The following is a 21023-nucleotide window of genomic DNA, read 5'->3' as shown; positions in this document are numbered from 1 at the left end:
GTGGACGCCTGCATTATTCTTTTCACCAATGGGACCATATTGGCACCCGTGAGCATGGAAAACTGGGGCCCAATGCCCTTTCGTGTCATTGGACCAGAAAGCAAAGTATTCTCATAGGGAGGGAATGACATTGGACAGAAAGCTGGACGTTCTTATAGAGATGGAATGCACTTATTGAGATCACGTTGCTGAGGAAGGGACAGCGACATATGCCTAGTCTCAGCAGGTTGAAGGCCATCCTAGGGTCCCTTGGGTCTATGCGTATGAGATCAAATGTGCTGTCATTATCCAAGCTTAGTCTCTTGCAGCCTATGATATCATCTCTAATTAGGGAGGTACAACCATGAACTCATCTCAGCCAGTGAGTGCACTTATTGACGAGAGAATCTCTATCTTCGAATTGGCTGCTCGAGCATCTGGGGACCCTATGCATATATACCACTCCCAACCAACGGGGCCCCCCCCTCAGAGGTTCGTGCTTCCTAGCTTGGCTTTAGGCACTTGGTGGATTTAAAGCCTGAAGGTTAGCTAAACCTTGCATGCCCAATTCTGCAATTACTCTGCAACATGCTTCACCAGTCCCCCCCCCTCCCCCCGAACCCCCACTGGATACGAGAGCTTCTTTGGTTAGGCTCCCTGTTATTGCTCACCCCATGCAGTTCCATGGGGTTGGCATGATGGTTTGTGATCGAGGGGCTAGTGGCAGCATTGGTAAAACCCTTGGACCCTCTTTTGGATCCCAAATTCATCTTGGGGGCACTGCATGGTTTCTTCAGTGTTTTTCCCGGGCCAGGGCCCAGGCACTTGGGATCAGTCATTGCTTATTTGGAACGCTCCTTGTGTACCACGTCCTTGGTTTCGCCATTTTCAAGGATCAACGGAAGAAGCTTTTTTTAAGGCCACTAACTCGGCAAGAACCTGAGAGCATTTGCAGCCCTGTGCCGATCCATGTACCGAACCGGCAGGAGTCTGGACTGGGACAGAAATAACAGAGGTGGCAGATGGGCCCGGAGAGACTAGGTGCTCTGAGTTAACATCTGGCAGGCCGCCTACTTCAGTTACATCATATACATGTTGTAGGTGGGACTTCAAAGATAAAGGGGGAGAAAGGTTTGATGGCAAGGGGCCTTGTCTCTTGTGACATTTTCCAGCATACTGGGCAGGGTGTGGGGGAGGGGGTGAGGGGCGAAAATTGCACTCATGGACATCAGTACTTTAGCTCCCTCAGTGTTGTAAAATGTAGTTGTTTGGGACAGCACAGGGGAAAAGTCGACAGTGCACATCTCCGATGGTTCACTCACAGGGATCACAGTACAGTTCTTCTGTGGTCGATGTGCAGAAGTAGGAGTAGAATTTGGGGTGAGGTAATGGGGCTTGAGATGGGGGGGACAGAAAAGTGGTAAATGCCTCTGTACGTAACAAAGCAGCTGTTGAGTGGACACTCGTAGAAGCCATAAAGATGCCTAGCCCCCCTTGGTTCAGTGAATCTGAGAAGGGTGTCGCAGGGCTACCTCTGGTTGGGAATGAAAGCCTATATCCGCAACTACTAGCAGTGCTGCGTGACTTCGCACCTTCATCATGAATAGTAGAGCCAATCTCTTCAGTGTCACTGCATCCGTCAGTCCCCTTGATGACTGGGACATTTCACAGAAACTGATCAAAGAAATTAATCAGGCTGTACGCATCACCAGTTAGCATTGTGGGGTTGTGGATCCTGGCTATACCAGCTATATCAGGGTTTCGGGCAGGTGAAGCCAACATCCTCTGCTTCACTGTTGGAGATCTCCTCTTAGATGGACCCGACGCAATGGAGCATCTTAAAGGCAAGGGAGGGGATAGGGTGTGGGCGTGACAACGTCCGTTTCCACCGCTATCGTTGTCATGGCATCCATGTCTGGGGTATTTTAACTCAAGCAGTAGGCACAGTGCGGTCGGTCAGGAGCATTGGTGGCGGCAATACAAGACAGATTAGTAGTTTAACTGTGCCTTCCCCCACCCCCCTCTTCCGCGCTCCTCTCCTCACGACTTGGTGTAGAAACCTCTTTGAAATTCCTCGTCGGTTTGCAGATACCTTTGGGTCGCATAACGCCCCTTGTGGGTGCTCAACACCCCTGGGCCCTTGCTTCCCAGCGGACTTCAGCCCTGGCGAGATTGGAAGCTAAAGATATGCGGAAGGGTCCGTGGCCTGGCGCTCCGTTGCTCTGGGCTATGGAAGCCCACCTGGGACACTCGGCACCCCTTGCGGGCACTCAACACCCCTGCGCCCTTGCTTCCCTGTTTTATGGATGTCAAGATGGGGGACACCCCTCTTTATGATGCACCTTATGAATTTGCACTGCTGTTTGTGGACCAACAAGGTGCAGTTTATGAATTAGCATTTGAATTTGATAAACCAATCGTGACCTCCATTTTTGGGATACCCAGGCCCTGCCATAGGAATCGATGGATTGTGGGACATCCACTGCCGGCATAGTAACCCAACATCAGAGACCACTATGAAAGACCTGCATTGCTGCCTATCCGGGGGGGGGGTTCATCCTCAAGGGGTCTTGTCAAATAAAGACCAGAAACTCCACCACTTCTCCTGCTAAGGCACCCAAAGTACTGTGACGAGGAAGAGCTTCCATCATCAGGATTCATCCAGGGGTCCCAGATTCCTCTTGGATCCTGTTCTCCTGTGGCTTCCCAGGTACTTTGGGTAGTGGCATCTGTAGAAAAAGCAGAGTAGTATTGAAAATATTTGACTGGGTTGTATTATACAAGATAAAGGTACACCTTACTTTTTCCTTACAGATTGCCCAGGTTGGGATGGAGGGGGAGGGGGGGGATTCTCGCACATTATTGCATTGTTTATCCTAAAGAAAGCATCCTGTCTATTTTCTAATTATAACCTGCCTATCTACAGTAATATCTATGAAGTTACACATTGCTTCGTAATTCTTATGGTTTTTAATAACTGTCAGCAGTTGGTGCATTTTACCTGAATCTAATTATGTGGTGGTAGAGCTGAGGAAGATAAGGCACTAGAAATGTGAGGATCTCCGCGCTAGATCTGTGCATTCGTGAGTGTGACTCAGCTGCCTATGACTGGGTTCGTGTGACATGGTGCCTTTCCATCTTGTTTCTTGGTTTAGAAAGTGCGAGTATTGAACCTGTCTCACAATGGCGCTAGGTGGGTTGGTAGTTTCCTTTGGATTACAGGTTCAATGATGTAGAAAGATTCAAAAGCTCAACGTTTGTGATATTGTTGGTAACCGTGATAAGTAAAAATGCTCAATGTTGTAGTATATAGTTTGCAGCAAGACGCTGCTTAGTCCTGAAGTTTACAGTTACTGCTTATTTGCACCTTGCATTTCCCTGCACTTTATTGCTGAGTTGATCATTTTCTTAAGTAACTTTTAAGAAGTCTGCACCACCTAGTTTTGAAATGTTTAGATTTGTATATTTTTAACTAATTATCAAATTTTTGCATCTGCTGTGTAATCCACTTGTATCCAGAAACCTTTCATCCAGTGCAGCCCACTGGTTTAATTGCAGGCGTGGTCCTTGGAACGTTATCGCACAGTGAACTACAATTCCCAGTGGAATTGTACTCTGCATGTCCATTTGTTTAACTTTCAGTCGCATCCGGGTCGAGCCAGTCTGTGCTAGTCCGTGCTGACGTTGCTAGTGGCTGGCTCCCCTCTTCCGCCCGGAGAAAACGTTTTATTGCAGCATATTTTATTTTTCGCCAGGCATGGACTCATTTAGACCTGTTCTCCCTCTCATTTGCATGCGTCATTTAACTAGGGAAAGCACTACTGAGAAAAAGCCATAGTTTCCTCCTGATGCTCGGGTAAAGTATAATAACTCTGCATACCCATCTATAAAGCACCCCTCCCTGACTCGGAACCTATGTTACTTATTGAAAAAACTGCTGATAGTCAGATGAAAGAAGCCACAATTAATAATGAAGGGGGGGTCAGTTGAGAGGAATGGCAGTAAACAACTACATATACACTCTGTTCTTACTTCCGAACCTTTAAGTGAGCTGAAACACGATAATGCCCCGGCGCTACCTGGTGATACACACATTCTAAAGCAGGAGAGGACCCCTGTGAAACCCATATTGCTCAATGGGGTCAATTTTAAAATTGCACTTTTGAACACCAGGTCACTAGGGAAGTCAGCTATTGATATCCATGACTTTATCCTAGATAACGACATTGATATTTTGGCATCATCTGAAACCTGGCTCAAGGATGTCAGTGACCCCAAGGCAGTTATCAAGGCAGTTACTCCTACTGTTTTTTCCTTTTTTGGACAGAATAGATAGATTGGTATTGGATGTGGGATAGCACTTATCGCTAGAGAGGAAATTCATTTCCTCCAGACATTCACTACTTGCGAGGGCTGTGAACTGCTTCACCTGAAAATAAACTCCTCCCATGTCCAATGTACTAATTTTTTCGTGATTTACCGACCCCCCAAATGAGATAACGAGGACCTTATGGCCATTTTGACAAGTTTTTAAACTCCCTATACATCCATTATGCTTATGGGAGATCTTAACAGATGGACGGGAAATCCCGCTGACAAGCAATCTCCCTTGAGCTTGATTTGAAAAACATTGACATTCTGGTCCACAATAATGGAGCAAGACATGTTAAAGGTAACATTTTGGATTGGGTCGGGGCAAGAAATATGCAGGTCGACTCGATCCGCACCACCCCTTGTGTCTGGTCTGACCTTTTGACAGTGCTTTTAAAATAACTCTTCCTGGGAAATCTGCAGCAATATTAATAAAATCGGACCGTCTGACCTTGACATGTGCTTATCCAGCATTATGGCACACACATCTGATCTTGACCCACCTGATTTGTTGGTCTCGCGATATGAGGCTGCCATGACAGATATGCTTGATAGCATATCACCTGACAAGACCAGAATGGTTAGGCACAGACCAAACCATTGTTATTGGTTTTTCCCCACAACTCATTAAACTGAAACAGGAAAAACGACTGGCAGAGCGCAAATGGAACAAGACCCAGACAGGCAAAAACAAGACTAATTGGAAAAATATTGAAAAAGAGTACAGGGAAAACATTCTCACTGCTTTATAATGCAGAAATTGAGGAATCCTTGAATAGTACGAGGACATGGTTTGAAATATTGAAAACCTTGGAAAAACCGCATTTGAAATCAGATCTGGCCTCTCCTATTATGGAAGACTGCTCCAAGGTCCAACAAGCTTTTTTAGATAAAATTACAATAGCTCACGCAAAAATCATGGCAGATCCGGTTTCAGTCTCTGAACCTGATAACATTGGGGTACCCCCCTAGTGAGGATGCTTTTTAATTTCTCCATCTCTGTACAGAATATGGAGGAGGTCCTCAAAAAGCTGCGGCCCACTTTTTGTAATGGTGATACTTAGGCAGTTAAAATCATCTTAAATAACGCCAATTTCTTCTCACCCTTCCTGACTCGCTTTACCAACGCCACCTTTTGGCATGGTACCATTCCTAAAGCGGTCAAGAAGGTTGTAGTTTCTTCCTTGCTAAAGGAGGCAGGTTTAGACCCTAACCATTTTAACAACTATACACCCATTACAAATGTTCCTTTTCTCTTGAATATCGTGGATAGAGTAGCTACCATGCAGCTGCAAAAACATTTGGAAGAGGCGCACACCCTGCACTCCAGAAAATCTGGTTTCAGAGAAATCATGGCAGAGAGAGTGCGTTACTTGGTCTCCAGAGCCAGATGATCGACTGTATGGACAAGGCAAGGGAAGGCTGCTGATCCTTTTTGATTTATCAGTGGCTTTTGACCTCGTTGACCACAAGAAACATATAGCCACATTGTCCTTGGTAGGGCAATACTCCCCCCTAAGCTGTGAAATGGTTGAATTCCTTCCTGTCAGACAGGGTGTCGAGTGTGTGTTGGGGCCAAGCATCCTCAAAGCTATTACTGTCCACTTGTGGTGTGCCCTGCACTCTCTAATATCTATTTACGCACTCTATGCACTATTTTGGATAAAGCCGGGGTTATATTCACAAATTATGCCGATACACTCAGCTGTTATTGGAACGGAGTGGAAACTACATTGAGGACTCACCATACAGAATATCTACCAAATTATAAAACACTGGATGACTCAAAATTGGCTCTGCCTCAATAGTGGAAAGACCGAACAAGGTCGAAACTGGGGCCGGGATATGCAGAATTTGCCATTGATGGCCGCCACATTTAAAACTCTAGGAGTGATAGTGGATCAGTCACTTGGCGCAGACACCCATGGAGCAACCATCATAAACAAAATCTCTATCACCTGAGGTTACTCAGGTTGGTTAAACCATACGTCAATAGCAAGAACTGCGAGATCCTGGTCAGAGCCATTCTAATGTCCTGTATTGACTACTGTAATGCTCTGCTTGGGGGAGCCAGTAAGAATTGTATACAGAAGCTCCAAGTTTTTCAAAATGACGTTCCGAATTATAAAAGGTGTCTCCAAATGGGAACATATCACCTCGGCCAGAAGGGAACTTCATTGGCTCCCTGTCACTTCCAGGATTACCTTCAAGTTCCTGACTCTGATACAAAAATGCCTACATGGGCACGCCCCAAGCGACCTGAAAAACCCCCTCACCCGCCAAACACAGGGGAGATCGTTTAGATTAAATGACACTTATCGTCTCATTTGCCCAAGGATTAAAAGAAGCCGGCGTAGAGCCCGTTCCTTTCCGGTTATAGCTACTCTTGCCTGGAATAACTTCCCAGTTGAGATGTGTACAGAGATGAGCCTCCAAATTTTCCGAAAAAGGCTTAGGAGGCTCTTATTCCAATAGTAGCTCTGTCCATTTATAATGCTCATCTCTTTCCCAGTACCTTCACTATGTTTTATCCTCTCCCCTTATACGTGTTTTGTTGGTATTGTTAGTGGCCCTGTAGTATATGTGCACCCTGATGCCTGTGGGCTGCGGCGCGTTATAAGCCCAAACATAAACCTATATTGATGATTTTTAATTGCACAGTTTACTCAATACATGTTTTGACCCAACAAGGGTCTTTTTCAAGGTGTAGGTGTGGGTGCAGGTAAGGTAGGCTTGAAAGAATAATGCTCTTAATTAGAGTGTCCGAATGGGATAGCTTTTAAGGCCTGGGGGGCTTCTGCAAACAGTTGAGTGGTCTCTGCAAAGTCACTTCCGCCCGGGTCATCACGGATGCTTCACTGAAAGGCTGGGATGCTCAATGTGGTGCTCTGCAGGAAAGCAGCCTTTAACTGCAGGTAGTTTGCCATTGCCAGTGACTCATCAACCTGTTGGAGCTGCAAACCATCAGTACTGGTCACTTTTGTGCCGTGCTTTGATCTTGATAGACAACACAGTGGCAATGCACTACCTCAACAAGAGGGGTTTGTGAGGTCACTGCCCCTATGTGAGGTCACTACCCATGTGACTGGTTCTGGCCGTTTGAGCTGCCCACTTGTCCGGGACAAGGAACGGGTTGACGGATGTCCTGAGCAGGCAGGTTCGATCTTCCACAAATGTGCGATTTGCCCAGAGGTAGCAGAGATGTAAAACTTTTGGTGAACCCCTCCCGTAGACCTGTTTGCAACGAGAACCAGCTCAAAGTGCACGCTGGTCTGAGTGAGGGAATTTCACACAATGGGTGCTCTACGGATGCCTTCTTGGTGGAGTGGACCTTTAACCTGCACAATGCACCCCCCACCATTTCGATCATCTCATTGGTTCTCAGGAGGCTCACCCGATTCTGATTGTCCCGAATTGGTTGAGAAACAAGCTACTTGGGATTTCTGGAGCTGGCCATCTGCCCACCTCGCGGTCTTCCTCAGAGGGTGGATCCTGTGTCTAAGTCGGAGGGTTGGGTGCGCCAGGCAAATCTGGCGTCTGTCTACATTGTGACTCGAGAGGCTAAGGGATGATGGCTGGGATCTTGGAGGTGACATTCTGGAGGGGTTTCTGTCTGCGTGCAGGCCCTCTGAAGCCAATCTATCTGCAGTTGGAGGAATGGTTTAGGGAAGAGAGGTGCAGATCCGATGTTGTGCACCACCTTGTGGTCTTGAAGTTTTTACTGCCTCGGGCTAAGCGGGACTGCAGCGAGGGCCTGGTAAAAGGATACTTGACCTCATTATTTGTTCAAGAGGTCTCCCAAACAAGGCTTTCTTTTTGGTTCCTTTGGTTGCACGATTTCTTATTGAGCTTGTAAATATGTTCAATCTGTTCCAATTTATTCCAGCTTGGGACCTAAATCTGGTTCTTTAATTTTTGATGACTGCCCCGTTCAATCCTTTGCAATCTACCTCAGTCTGACTCCTCACTCTGAAGAAGCTGTTCTTAGTCGCTATCACATCTGCCAGGCGTGTGAGTGAGATTCAGGCATTGTCCGTTCCTCCAGTTTGTCAAGGAGAAAATGATGCTTGGGTTAGAGATTTGTTGCCAAGGGTTTTGTCAGAATTTCAAGTTAACCAGAAAATTGAGTTTTCTTGGTTTGTACCTTCACCTCATCCCTAGAAAGAGGAGGATAAACTCCATAGGTTAAATTTGAAAAGGGGACTAAGGTACTATGTGGCCTGAGCAGTGCCCCTTTGTAGGGACGATAGTTCTTTGATACCTTCTCTCTGGCACTGTTGGGCAGTGCAGTTACCAAGCAGAAGTTATCGCGCTGGGTTGTTTTGTGTATAGCTGAGTGCTATTAGAAGGTTAAGGAGGTTTCATTGAGGCTCCGAACAAACACAACTAGAGGCCGGCAACCTACTTTGTGTTGCAGATTGTGGTGCCTCTGAGAGATTTTCCAGGCTGCCACGTGAGTGTCTCTTCATATGTTTGTTTTTATTATTTGTAATGCGCACCTAACCCAGGTTTAGCAGGGCGCAAGAGCAACAAGAAGGTTATATAGCTTAGGTTACATATGGCGAAATGGATGGAGTCCAGCTATGGTTACAATACTGGACACATCCGCATCATTGAGAACAGATACAATAAAACATATTACAGAAAGTATAATATACAAAATTTACAAGTTATAGCTAAGCATATAGGGTAGGTGAAAAGAGCAAGTACATTAATCGTCGTGTTCCTTGATCCAGTGGATAAGATTGGATCTAAATTGTATGTAAGGAAGGTCTTCCCTTAGGGGTGGCGGTAGAGAGTTTCAATGTTGTGCAGCTTTGACGGGAAAGCTACTTCCCCCCGGTCGTAGTGCGTTTGAATCTCGGCACCAATAGGTTTGAGTTGACCTTTCTGGAGGGGCGGTAGGAAACTTGTCTGGTAAATCTGTCGGGTAAAGAGGGGCAGAATGGTGGAGACATTTGTGGATCAAAGAGAAAGATTTAAGGAAGATCTTGTCTGTCGTGGAGAGCCAGTTGACAGATCTTCTAATATCTGAAATGTGGCTTTCTTCAGGAGACTGAGGGCTGCTCTTAAGGCATTATTTTGCAAGATTTGAATCTTGTTTGTGATGGGTTTGTTAATGCCTACGTTATAGGGCATTACAATAGTGCAACTTGGACAGGATCAAAGCTCTAGCTAGGGTAATGCAATTATTGGAGGAGAGGAAAGGTTTGGCTGCTCTGATGAGTTTGCAAGTATAGGATGTGGCGGAAGCCATAGCGTTTACTTGTTTTTTTAATGTTAGTGTGGAATCTAAATGGAAGCCAAGGGGTTTTTACCTCTTTGGCCACGGCAATGGTATTATTGTCAATTTCGATTGAAGAGTAGTTCTGGCCAAGTTTGTTAAGGTTAGCTGTTGTGCCTAAAATGAGGAGTTCCGTTTTGTCATCATTCAGGCATAGACCATGGGAGGCCATCCATGCCTGGATGATGAGGTACACTCTGTTTACAAAGGCCAAATCCTTGTCATAATCCCCCGTCAACGGGATGAGGATCTGGGTACCATCGGCATAGTCTGTGTAGATGACACCCAGACCGTCAAGATAATCGAAAAGGGGCTTTGTAAAGATGTTGTACAAAGTGGGCGAGACGCAGGAGCCCTGTGGCACACCGCAAGTTATAGGTATTGGGTCCGCAGCTGCTAACTGGGAGAAGACTCACATTGTTCTGTTGAGAAAGGACTGAATCCAGTCGATTGCCTCTTGGCAGAAATGGGCTGCCATCTCTAAGTGCTTGCAGAGGATCTCATGGTTGACCAAATCGAATGCTGCTGAGAGATCAAGGAGCAGCAGTAGTGCCATCTTGCCCTCGTCTCTCAACTCATCAATTTGTGCCTTAAGGTCTACAAGCGCGGTCTCAGTTCCATGTTGGGGTCTGAAACCTGACTGTCGGACTCCTAGGAGTTTGTTGTATTCAAGGTAGTGTTGGATTTGTAGGCATGCTATTTTATCAAGGATTTTAAGTAGGAATGGCACAGTGGCGATAGGATGGTAGTTGGTGGGACCTAAATTTTGTTTTTTGAGGAGTGGGAGGACCCAGGATTGTTTCACGTTATTGGGTATGATACCTGAGGTGAAGGATGCATTTATAAGTTTGGTAATGAAAGGGGAGAGTTCACAAGCTGCATCTTTTATGAGTTGTGCTGGGCATAAGTCACCATGGCAGTTTGAAGGTTTAAGATTAAGGATGACTTTTTCAACCTCTATAGTGGATATTTTTCAAAAGTTAAAGTGGGGGATGGCTGCATATGGTGGAGTCAAGATTGATAACGGTGCTGTTGTGTTAGTGTTGCTGGATTTCGAGGTGGTAAGAAGAGTGTCTTTTTTGTTGTTATTGATCTTAGTTTGTAAAGCTGTAATTTTATTGGCCAGAGCATTTTGTATGCCCATGCACCAGTTTTTGTCCTTGAGGCAGGAGTCTGGAGTTTGGATAGGGGATTCTACCTCTTTCAGAATAGCAAAAATCTCTTTGGTATTGGACTTGACTTGGGAGATGCAGAGGTTTTAGGAAGTTTGTTTAGCCAAGATAATTTCTTTTTTATAGAGGGTAGCTTGTTTGCTCAAGTTATTCTTATTGGTCTCAGATGGATCTAGTCTCCATATTTTTTCGCAACAACGTTTCTCTTGTCTAATTGCTTTTAGGTGTGGAGTGAACCAAGTATTCACGTGTTTGCGAGGTTTGCTCTTTCTCATTTTTAATGGTGCTATGGCATCAAGGGATGATAACATCACTTTGTTGTACATATCGACCACAGTGAAGGGATCAGTGTGGTCTGAGATAGAGTTGAGAGTGGGTAATGTCAAAGGGAAGAGGTTTTCTGGAGTAATATTTATTTTGTTTCTGATGGGAACCGCTGCTGCTATACTGTCGATAAGCAATGGAGCTGATGCCTCTAGTGAAAACATAATCAGATGATGGTCAGACCAGGACTGGGGCATTATGGATGTGACCGTGATTGGGCAGTTGTGCTCGGCAATCCAGTCAAGGGTTCTGCCTTTGGTGCGAGTGGGAGCTGTGATCTTTTGGGTAAAACCTAATTCTTCTAAGGAGTTGTTGATTAGGGTTGCATTAGAGTCTAGAGGATCACTGAAGCCAAGGTTAAAATCTCCTAGTATGATGCTTTGAGAGGAATTTCTAAGGTTGTTGGACAGAATGTTAGGTCCTCTTCGAAGGTTCCTAGAGGGCCTGGAGATCGGTATATAAGGTGGATGGATACTGACTGCGAGTTGGATATGGCTAACTTGGCGGTTAGAAATTCACAATAGTCAGTGTTGTGGGGTGGAGAGAGTCTCAGTGTAAAGTTAGTTTTAGCTATTATGGCGAGGCCTCCACCTCGCGAGGTGGTACGATCTAGTCTTAGCAAGGTGTAGTCATCTGGGATGATTAACATAATTGCTGGACCACCTGCGGGATGGAGCCAGGATTCAGTGATCGCTAGGAAGTCCATATTTTCTTTTTGTAATAGATCGGCTAGATCTGTTGCGTGGGCAACCATAGAGCGGGCATTAATAAGAGCACCCTTAATCCCAGACTGTGCTGGTTGGGGCAGTGAAGGCTGTACCTTGAGATTGCATTTCGGGCAAAAGGGCTCTCGGAAAAGTCTGCTGTTCAGTTATAGGGGGTGCTCTGAGTGGCTAGTTTTGCAAGGGCTAGTAGTAGCATTACTTGATGCTTTTTTAGGTAGAGGGTTGTACAATCTTGGGAGTCTCGCGCGTAATTTGAGGTTCCTCTGTAATAGGGTACAAGGTCTAGAGATCATGTCAATCTGCTTAGGGAAGTTGTGCGCAGATGCTAGTGGAGGTGTGTAGTGTAACATAGTGAAGTCTTGCAGGGTGATTATGTGGAGGAGTGTCCTTAGTAGGACCGTGTAGAATGATGGGAGGTACATATCGTGTGCGTAGGGCTGGTTGCAGGGCGGACCAGGGATAGATGTGCTGTGTGTGTAGTTATGAAGGCAAAGTTTATAAATGGGACCACAGGTCTATAATTTGGCAACTGAGCATGTGACACAAATAATAGGTTGAACAATGTAGAGCTACTGTCTAGTTGCAAGCAAGGCCGAGTAGATCTAACAGGACTAGCATAATGCATGTGCAAAGGACCTAAGGCTAAACAATAGCTTGGATGTGCATATGGCGTAAATAAGCTGGTATGAGGCTACTATGCTAAGTAACACAGTGGGAGGCTGTGATGAGGCGGCAGCTAAACATGCTTACTAAACTGTTTAGTATAAAAATGCCTGCTAAGGAATCTTTTATTTATACAGTACACAGGCTTGTATGTGGAGAAGGGGTTAACTGGGTCCCTTCTTCTAATAAGGCTGGTTTTGCTTATCCGTTGCTAGGAGACAAAGGAAGAGGTTGAGGAGGCAGAAAACGACGGTTACAGTTGGGCTTATTGAAGCACAGAAGGGAGGTTGCGGATTCAAGTTATGAAGTTATATGCGCCGTTGCGCTAAAGAAGTTAAGTTACAATGTTTTTATGAAGCGAAGACTGAACGCCCAGTGATCCTGCCGGAGAGAGGGAAAGGCGTGAGTTACGCACTACCCGAGAGGGGAGGGCTCCATCACGCTGGAGATGAACCGAAAGGGGAGAAGCGCCGTTGCGCTTTGGAAGACGGAGATCAGCTGGTGACGCGGACCTGCTATGGAACTATCGCTGATCACTGCACACGTCAACGAGTAGGGTGCATATCCTGAGGTGAGGTTGACAGTTATAGGGTGATTGAAGACCGGAGACGTGTCTCACTGTATGTTGAAGGAGAAAAGAGAAAAGTTCATGAACAGCTGACCGCCAGCTGGTGTAACACAGATCACTACAGTGTGAGGAAGTGAGGCTTTGTTAGGTTGCAAGCTTTGAAAGTGAATGAGTCGCCCAATGAATCAATCCAGAAACAAATAATTAGTAATGGAAAACGATCCGTGGGGAGAGTGAGAGAGAAGAGAGGTGAACATAACATAAGAACTGCAACTTGGGTACGATACTAAATTAATTCAGTGTGGCGTTATGAACAATTCGTTTTAACTATGAAAGTTATATTCTACAGTCCCTAAATCTTAAAAGACAATAAGAAAAGACATATAACAGAAGTCTTTATTTTGTGAGAGTTCAGAAATTAAAACAAACAAGTGAAAAGCACAATATAAAGAAAACTGAAACAAAGGACTAAGAAGATTAAAGGTATAAAGACAAAGGAAGGACACCAAGGAAGAAATATAAAAGAAAGAACTTATAAACGTTATCCATAAAGAGAGAGAGAAACACGATTTGAAGGTGAAATAGTATTTGGACAGTGAGTATTTGAAAGGTTACTTACCTGAACGTTCTAGGAGCAAGAGATCATTTGACAGAGAAGGTATCTCGTGAAGAATCCAGCTGCAAGATGTATCCTTTTCTTAAACCTGAAAGAAATAAAAGTTCCAGTTAATAAAAGTTATTGGGTATCTTAACCCATAAAACTACTTACTGTCTCATTCTCTTTATTACTTCCACACAAGCCAAGAATGTTAGAGGCATACAATCATAGGCATTATTATTTGAGTAGAGCTTGGTTAAATACAGTATGGCGTGCTGGTGACTAAAGATCTAATGGCAATCATGGGTGAAATAATAGATTGAACAGAGTAGGGCTACAGTTTAATAGCAAGCAGGGCAGCGTAGATCTTGCAGGACTAGCATAGTACATATGCAAAGGACCTATGGCTAAACATTAGGTTGGATGTGCATATGGCGTAAATAAGCTATTATGAGGCTAGTATGCTAGGTAACACAATGGGAGGCATACAATCATAGGCATTATTACTTGAATAGTGCTGGGTTAAATACAGTATAGCGTGCTAGTAGCTGTAGAACTATTGACAAGCACAGTGCATTGGTTGTTCACCTAGCATTGATGGGGGTTCAGATGGCAATGCATTAACAGGCTAAATGCAGCTATCAAATTACGATGTAGTGACAGGCTAAATGCAATTATCAAATGGCAGCGCGCTAACAGGCTAAATGCAGCTATCAGGTGACATTTCAGCTATCAAATTATGATGTAGTAACAGGCTAAATGCAACTATCGTAGGGCAGTGCGCTAACAGGCTAAATGCAACTATCAGGTGGCAATTCAGCTATCAAATAACATTGAAGTAACAGGCTAAATGCAGCTAACAACTGGCAGCATTATACATGTGCAACTGTAAGGCAATACAATAGGTATAACTGACAGAAGGTGATGCAACACGTGGCTGGGTATAGATAACATGTGGCATAACTTGGGAGCAATTAGCAAATGGTATTACAGATGGGGGACAAGTGGTAGCACAGTTACAGGCAGACAGTGTTCACATTTAGGTTACCTCTGTGAAGCATTACTATTTAGATTTGCTGAGCGGCAGGGATGCCCTCTTTGGCAAAGCCGTTTTGCAAAGTTTCTTGGTCAAACACTTTCAGCCTTCTGCTATACTGCTTGGGAGTCTATCCAGACAAGCAATCTGTGGGAGGGGTCAATTCATTGCCAAGAAAAAAAATGCATACCAGTATTGTTCTTTCTGTGGATTCTCCTCCCACAGATTCCTCACGCCCTCCCAACCAGCCGTGCTTCTAAAAACTCGACTTCTGGGTGAGTTAAGAGTGAAAGAAATCCCAAAATTAAGGCACTCTTTTTTATGACATTATTGATGTTTTAGTTCCACAGAAAATAAAATTGATATTTTTTCCAAAATTGGTTTCTTCATTTGTGAAACAATCCCATTGGCAGCTGAGGACAAGGGAAAAAGGTGTGGTAGGGTGGGTGTTTGTGCATGCATGTGTGGGTGACGAAGTTCTGTCTGATTCAAGAATGTTGTCGACCTGCACTATGCACCCTGTTGAGAGTTTCCGAGAGCAGCTGCTCTGGAAGATATCTATCCAGATGAGGAATCTGTGGGAGAAAAATCCACAGAATATTTCAGATCTTCAATGAATAGACAGAAGACAATATGAATGGGACTAAGACATGGAGTAGTTCTCTATACCAACACATTCCAAACAGTTTGTCGCACGATATTTGCACAATTGGTAAACCTAAACAAACAGTTTTTTCTCATCCATTTCAAACTTTACACTTCAGAAAGAATCACATTTCTTTAAGGTTCTCAGTATACACACGTTTTAGGTGCATGGGTTCTGGCTCTCTATTGCATTACTGTCTGCATATCCACTCATATACAGTTATTGGACCAAGATCTTTCCCAAAGTATGGGAACAACCTTTGAAAAATAGATTGTTCCAACATGTCCTTAGATTTTCAGGATAATGCCGAATATGACCCTTTCATTTATTATCAAACTACAGTGGCCAAGGTATCCGGCTTAGTGTAAACGGCAAAGCTCAACCTCACCATCTTTCAAGGAGAGGAACGAAGAGGAAACGCAAACCAGGAAACCACATTTATATAGTAGGAATTCCCTGATAATGTTGGTTAAAGTGTAGAGCCTTTTTACTGGAAGAACATTGAGGAAACCAGAACAGACGAGGAAAGCAGAGAAGTCAACATGGAAAGTGAAAAGGGGGAGAGAGGAAATGGAAATGTTTGCTACCATAGGACGACCCAGGAAGCAATTGGCTAAGTGCTGCTCTTTTAAATTTGCTGAGGATTTTCACATATTAGCCTCGATGATCATCTCTTGTGCAGTATGGTCACTAATGGCAGGATTGCATGAAAGAATGTTTATCAAAAGTTTGTGCATGTTTAGAAATATCCATATTTTCATACCTGAAAACTGGTTTAAAAAGTTCAGGAGCACATTTACAGGGTTGAGCCCAAAACGTTTGAGGGAAATCAATAGACCATACTTCAACTCTCTAATGTAGGCATACAAGAGGCCAATTATAAACCCAATATTATCACATGAAGCTCATGGCCATTTGGTCACTGAGGAGAACACTTTTTTGCTTAGCCCAAGGAAAGCAAGAGCGTTATCCAGTGAGATTGTTCAGATACCTTACAAATCAACAGACTGTCTTTCAAAATGATGATTTGTTAATTTCTAAAATGCATACCCAGGAGTAATAGAGAATAATATGCCCCTTACTTTGGAAATCTATGAAGGGGAGTTCCTAGGTTGAGGATACATATATCAATGGCTATATTTCCCTATTACCAGAACTTCAAGTATTCGCGATGGAGAAATGTATTAGTAATTAAGAAAGATTGTGGCCAAATCGGTCCTTCCTAATGTCTTGACTGTTGATAACTAAGTTTGGTAGCGTGCTAATAGTTTTAATGTTGATGACAAAATTTGAAAAGGCAGCTTTTGCAATACAAATAAACCTGCCTGTTGAAGTGACACTAGCATGTAACTTTTCTGCTACATAATGTGCTCTAGTGCGATTGACCACAAAAAGCTAGAGCTCCAGTGCAGTCTCACCTGCCATACTCCATGCGCCTGGTTTCTGCACTGTGCTGCACGTCTCTGGAGGAGTAGAGGCACATGGTTTAATGTTTTTTACATTATAAGCATGATATTCAATATTTTCTCGATTGCAAGTTCATGACCAACATGTTTTCTGATTCTGGGTTGTAAATGCTTCCCTTTTTTTCTTTAAGATGGTGACAAAGAAGTGTTATCAATGCACCAGGTAATGCTCTACTTGATAAAGAGCACCAAAGCTCTAGTGCCTGACGAAGAGCTAGCTGACATGCTGCGGTGGCAGGCTATCCATTGGCAAAAGTATGCAGAGGAGTGCAAAGGAATGATTGTCATGAACCCAGGCATGGTATGTATGTTGCCATTCTCAAATGTATCAATGCTTCATAGTTTTTTCTAAACCACTTTGCAGGTTAGCCTGTTGTAATCAATACTGCAGCAAAGAATATTAGGCCATTTTTGTGCTAATCTGTTTTCTCGTTTAACCATTAGATATTGATTGAACATTTTTAGCTACTTTATATTTAGGTGTGCATGACTGAGGCACATGTTTGATTTAGGCAGAAACCTGTTGGGCAAATCTCTTCTTATTTTACATCCTCGATGACCTCTTTCTCAAAACCGATGGGATCCCTTGGTTCTATAAGAGACCAAAGGATTAGAAATGTTGACTTCTTAAGGGGGACAAAAAGATTTGATTTGTTACTAGGAATTGTAGTGCGCTCTGGTGCCATTTTCATGACCTAAGAATAAAATGTTTGTTGCTATTAATGTTTTATATACCTGACAATTTCCCAACAAACAACTATTTCCATCCCTTTTTTTTCCATGATCATAAGCATTTATTTGACTACTTTCATTTTATAAATGGTCTTTAATCCCGGAAATAGGAAGTGACCTCAAAAGACAGGCATTCTGGTGATCCATTAGAGCAGCAAAGATGAAAAGGAAAAGTTGCATTTTTTTTCTTTTAAATATTTTTACCAACCTAGTGCGCCTGTTCACAACAATAGCAGAATCCGAAGTGTTCAACAGAAGTATTAGTGCTAATATATACTAATATTTAATAACATATATATATATATATATATATATATATATATATATATATATATATATATATATATATATATATATATATATATATATATATATATATTCTGAGGCTTGTGGAATCTGCTTAGATCACATGCTGTGCAAAGGCCGACATCTAGTGGAAGCTGCGGAGTATTACAGTTTGTTTTTCGAAACTCGAAAATGGGCGTCGACACAGGGCGTGCCAGTAATACTATCCCTAGTGCGACGTCCACTGTACCCAAGATCCCTCACGCGTCTAGGATCCTCAGATTGTTTTTTTCCGCCATACTGGTCGGAAGCATTTTGCGGAGTCCCCTGGCCTTAGCCATACTTTTGCTAAAAATTTAAAATAATAATCTATTGACATCCTTCCCCACCCCAACGTCGAACTTTGACACTCGACGCCGGCTAGAGAAGAAATTGACCATCGGCTGCTGCACGACGATTTTGGGCCTCGGAAGGCCGCTGGCCTCGGCCCGGGCCTCGGAAGGCCTCTGGCCTCGGCCCTGCAAGTAGGGAAAGTGGGGGGTGGTACATACTCTACACTCTTGGTATATAGGTACACCTTATACATTTCCTACACTTAACAGCCCGCTGCCTCAAGGGGCGTATGGAGGGTACCCCTTTTCAATTCTGCCCCAAGTGCAATCGCAAATACCCTTGGGTCGACAGGCATGCCACGTGCAATCTCTGCTTGCCGAGGGACCACCCCGAAGCGAACTGCAGAGCGTGTAGTAGGTTTAAACCTAAGACACTTAAGGACCGTTCGAAGCGTTGGGCCCACCACGCCAGGCAGGCGGCCATGGCAGGGGAGGGCACCTTCAGCGACGGCAGCGACGCCGTACTTTCGGACGGCGAGGGCATTACGGCGTCGAAAGACAGCCGAGCGCAGGTCCCCGACCTCGGAAGGTCGTCCGGCAGGGCGGCTATGCGGAAGACCCCCGGCGACACAAGCGCTTCACATACTACACACACTAAACAAGATAAATCCCATAGACTTGCTGAGAGAGTCATCCCCAGTTCCAAAAAATGGTCCAGTGAAGACATAAATAGGGTCATGTCAAGAATGTCTTCTTTGGCAGATTTTTATGATAAAAATCCAGAACATTTCCTCTCGTATGATCCACAGGGGGCGACACCCTCAGGCTCTACTGATCCTATCCCCCCGAGTAAAAAGCCCCGGTTTGAAACTCCGATGAGGTCAGAACCCTTAGAGGTACAACCATACGCAAGACCATACTCACTGTATCAAGGAGAGGCTTCCTTTTGTGAGGACCAAGAATTTGGTATGATAGAAGAGCAAACCGGGACGGGCTACTATGGGGATGATGAGGACTAGGAAGAGGAAGAGGAGGACCCGGAAACATACAGAGTAGATTCCCCGGTAGAGAACGAAGCCCCAGTTACCGACTCCCCAGTCGATAACCAACCCTTCCTAAACGAGGTTCTCGCACGCGCAGCAGAACATTTCCACATTGACACCCACGGTGTCCAGGAGGAAAGGGACTTCGCGGAAGAGTTAGTGGGAGAAAGGAGGCCTGTTTCCCAGACCATCCCTATCCTTAAGTCCAATCAGCGGAGAATAGATCCGTCCCTGGTGAACCTGAACCTCACCAGAGCAGTCAATCCCAGGGTTGAAAAACTTTTCAGGGCGGCCCAGTCTGACCCTCTCTATATAAGAGGACATCTGAAGCCAGACTCCCTAGTTGTCACCAACACTCGTAAGAGGGCTGGAACACCCTTGTCATCGTCCGAAGCTCCTCCCCACAAGGAGAGCAAAAAACTATACGGTTTCGGCTGGAAAGTAGCCTCAACGTCCGCCTATCAAGCAAGGATTGCAAACTCCACCACCCTGTTGGCCAGCTACAACTGCCATCAGTGGGAAGAAGTCACGGCACTCATAGCCTCTGCTCCTGAACCTTTAAAGGGCCAGTTAGCTCGGATTTCCGCAGAGGGTAGAGCGGTGTCTGGTTGCATTTTGAAAGCAACCTTCGACGCCGCGGACAACGCAGGCAGATTGATGGCGGAAGGCACTGTTATCAAGAGACATGCGTGGTTACGGCAGTCTGGGTTTAAGGCAGAAACCCAGGCATCATTGTTGGAAACCGATCTGTTTGGTAAGGCGGTCGAAGACGCACTGAAGAATGCCAAGGACGAATACGAAACACTCAAGTCCCTTGGCCAGTTCACCAATAAACCCCCTAACCAGAGAGGGAATAGTAATTTTCGTCGCCCATGCGGCCAAAATTCCCAGAGAGGATCTACCTATTCCCAATTGCAGGGTACACAGTGGAACAACAACCAACAGTCTGCCCAGGGTTACGGCAGGGGTAATAGGAGAGGTTGTGGTAAAGGCAGAGGCAGCCCCAACAAGGGAGGCGGCACGCCTCCACCAAAGCAGTGATGCTCAGTTCAGGGTCCCTTCTCACGCAACCCCAGTAGGGGGACGCATTTCCAACTTCACCCAGGCTTGGGAAGGGATCACATCAGACAGATGGGTGCTGTCAACAGTATCCACAGGATATTGTATAGAGCTACTGCAGCGTCCCCGGAACCATCCTCCATGACAAAGAGTACACTCTTTAGAACATCAGAAGATTCTCCTCGAGGAGATCGCCATTCTGCTAGAAAAGGACGCGATAGAACTCGTCCCGGGACACCAGGTAAACAAGGGTATTTATTCAACTTACTTCCTTGTGCCAAAGAAAGATTTGACAATGCGCCCAGTATTGGACTTACGGCTTGCCAACAAGTATGTCAAGCCCCAAAAATTTCGTATGACCACGCTACAAGAGGTAATCCCCTCCTAAAAAAGGGGGATTACATGGCAACCTTGGATATAAAAGATGCTTATTTTCATATTTCCATGTTCCCAGCGCACAGAAAGTATTTGCGCTTCAAGGTGGACAGTCGACACTACCAATTCAAGGTACTGCCCTTCGTGATAGCTTCAGCACCAAGGGTATTCACCAAGGTACTGGCGGTGGCGGCTGCACACCTACGCAGGGAGGCAATCCCAGTGTACCCTTATCTGGAGGACTGGCTCATAACGGGGGAAACCCCAGGAATTTGCAGGACAAACATTCAAAGGACTATCGACCTCCTTCACGAGTTGGGCTTCTCAATCAACGAGAGAAAGTCAAGCCTAGTGCCAAGCACCTC

At 44.8% G+C, this 21023-nt stretch overlaps 1 protein-coding gene across 2 annotated transcripts in view; it reads left to right on the top strand.

Annotated features, from left to right (window-relative positions):
• Window positions 1–21023, top strand: part of DROSHA (drosha ribonuclease III) — a 1388683-nt gene that overhangs the window by 854909 nt on the left and 512751 nt on the right. For both annotated transcript variants that reach the window (XM_069613610.1, XM_069613611.1), the window contains exon 13: window positions 16964–17133. In XM_069613610.1, the coding sequence (XP_069469711.1) occupies window positions 16964–17133 (170 nt within the window). The remainder of the gene's footprint in view (window positions 1–16963; window positions 17134–21023) is intronic.

Source organism: Ambystoma mexicanum, chromosome 5p (assembly GCF_040938575.1).
Source record: "Ambystoma mexicanum isolate Mex_15411 chromosome 5p, UKY_AmexF1_1, whole genome shotgun sequence".
Lineage (NCBI taxonomy): Eukaryota > Metazoa > Chordata > Amphibia > Caudata > Ambystomatidae > Ambystoma > Ambystoma mexicanum.
Note: the sequence above shows the minus strand (reverse complement) of the source record. Positions and strands in the feature narration are given on the sequence as shown.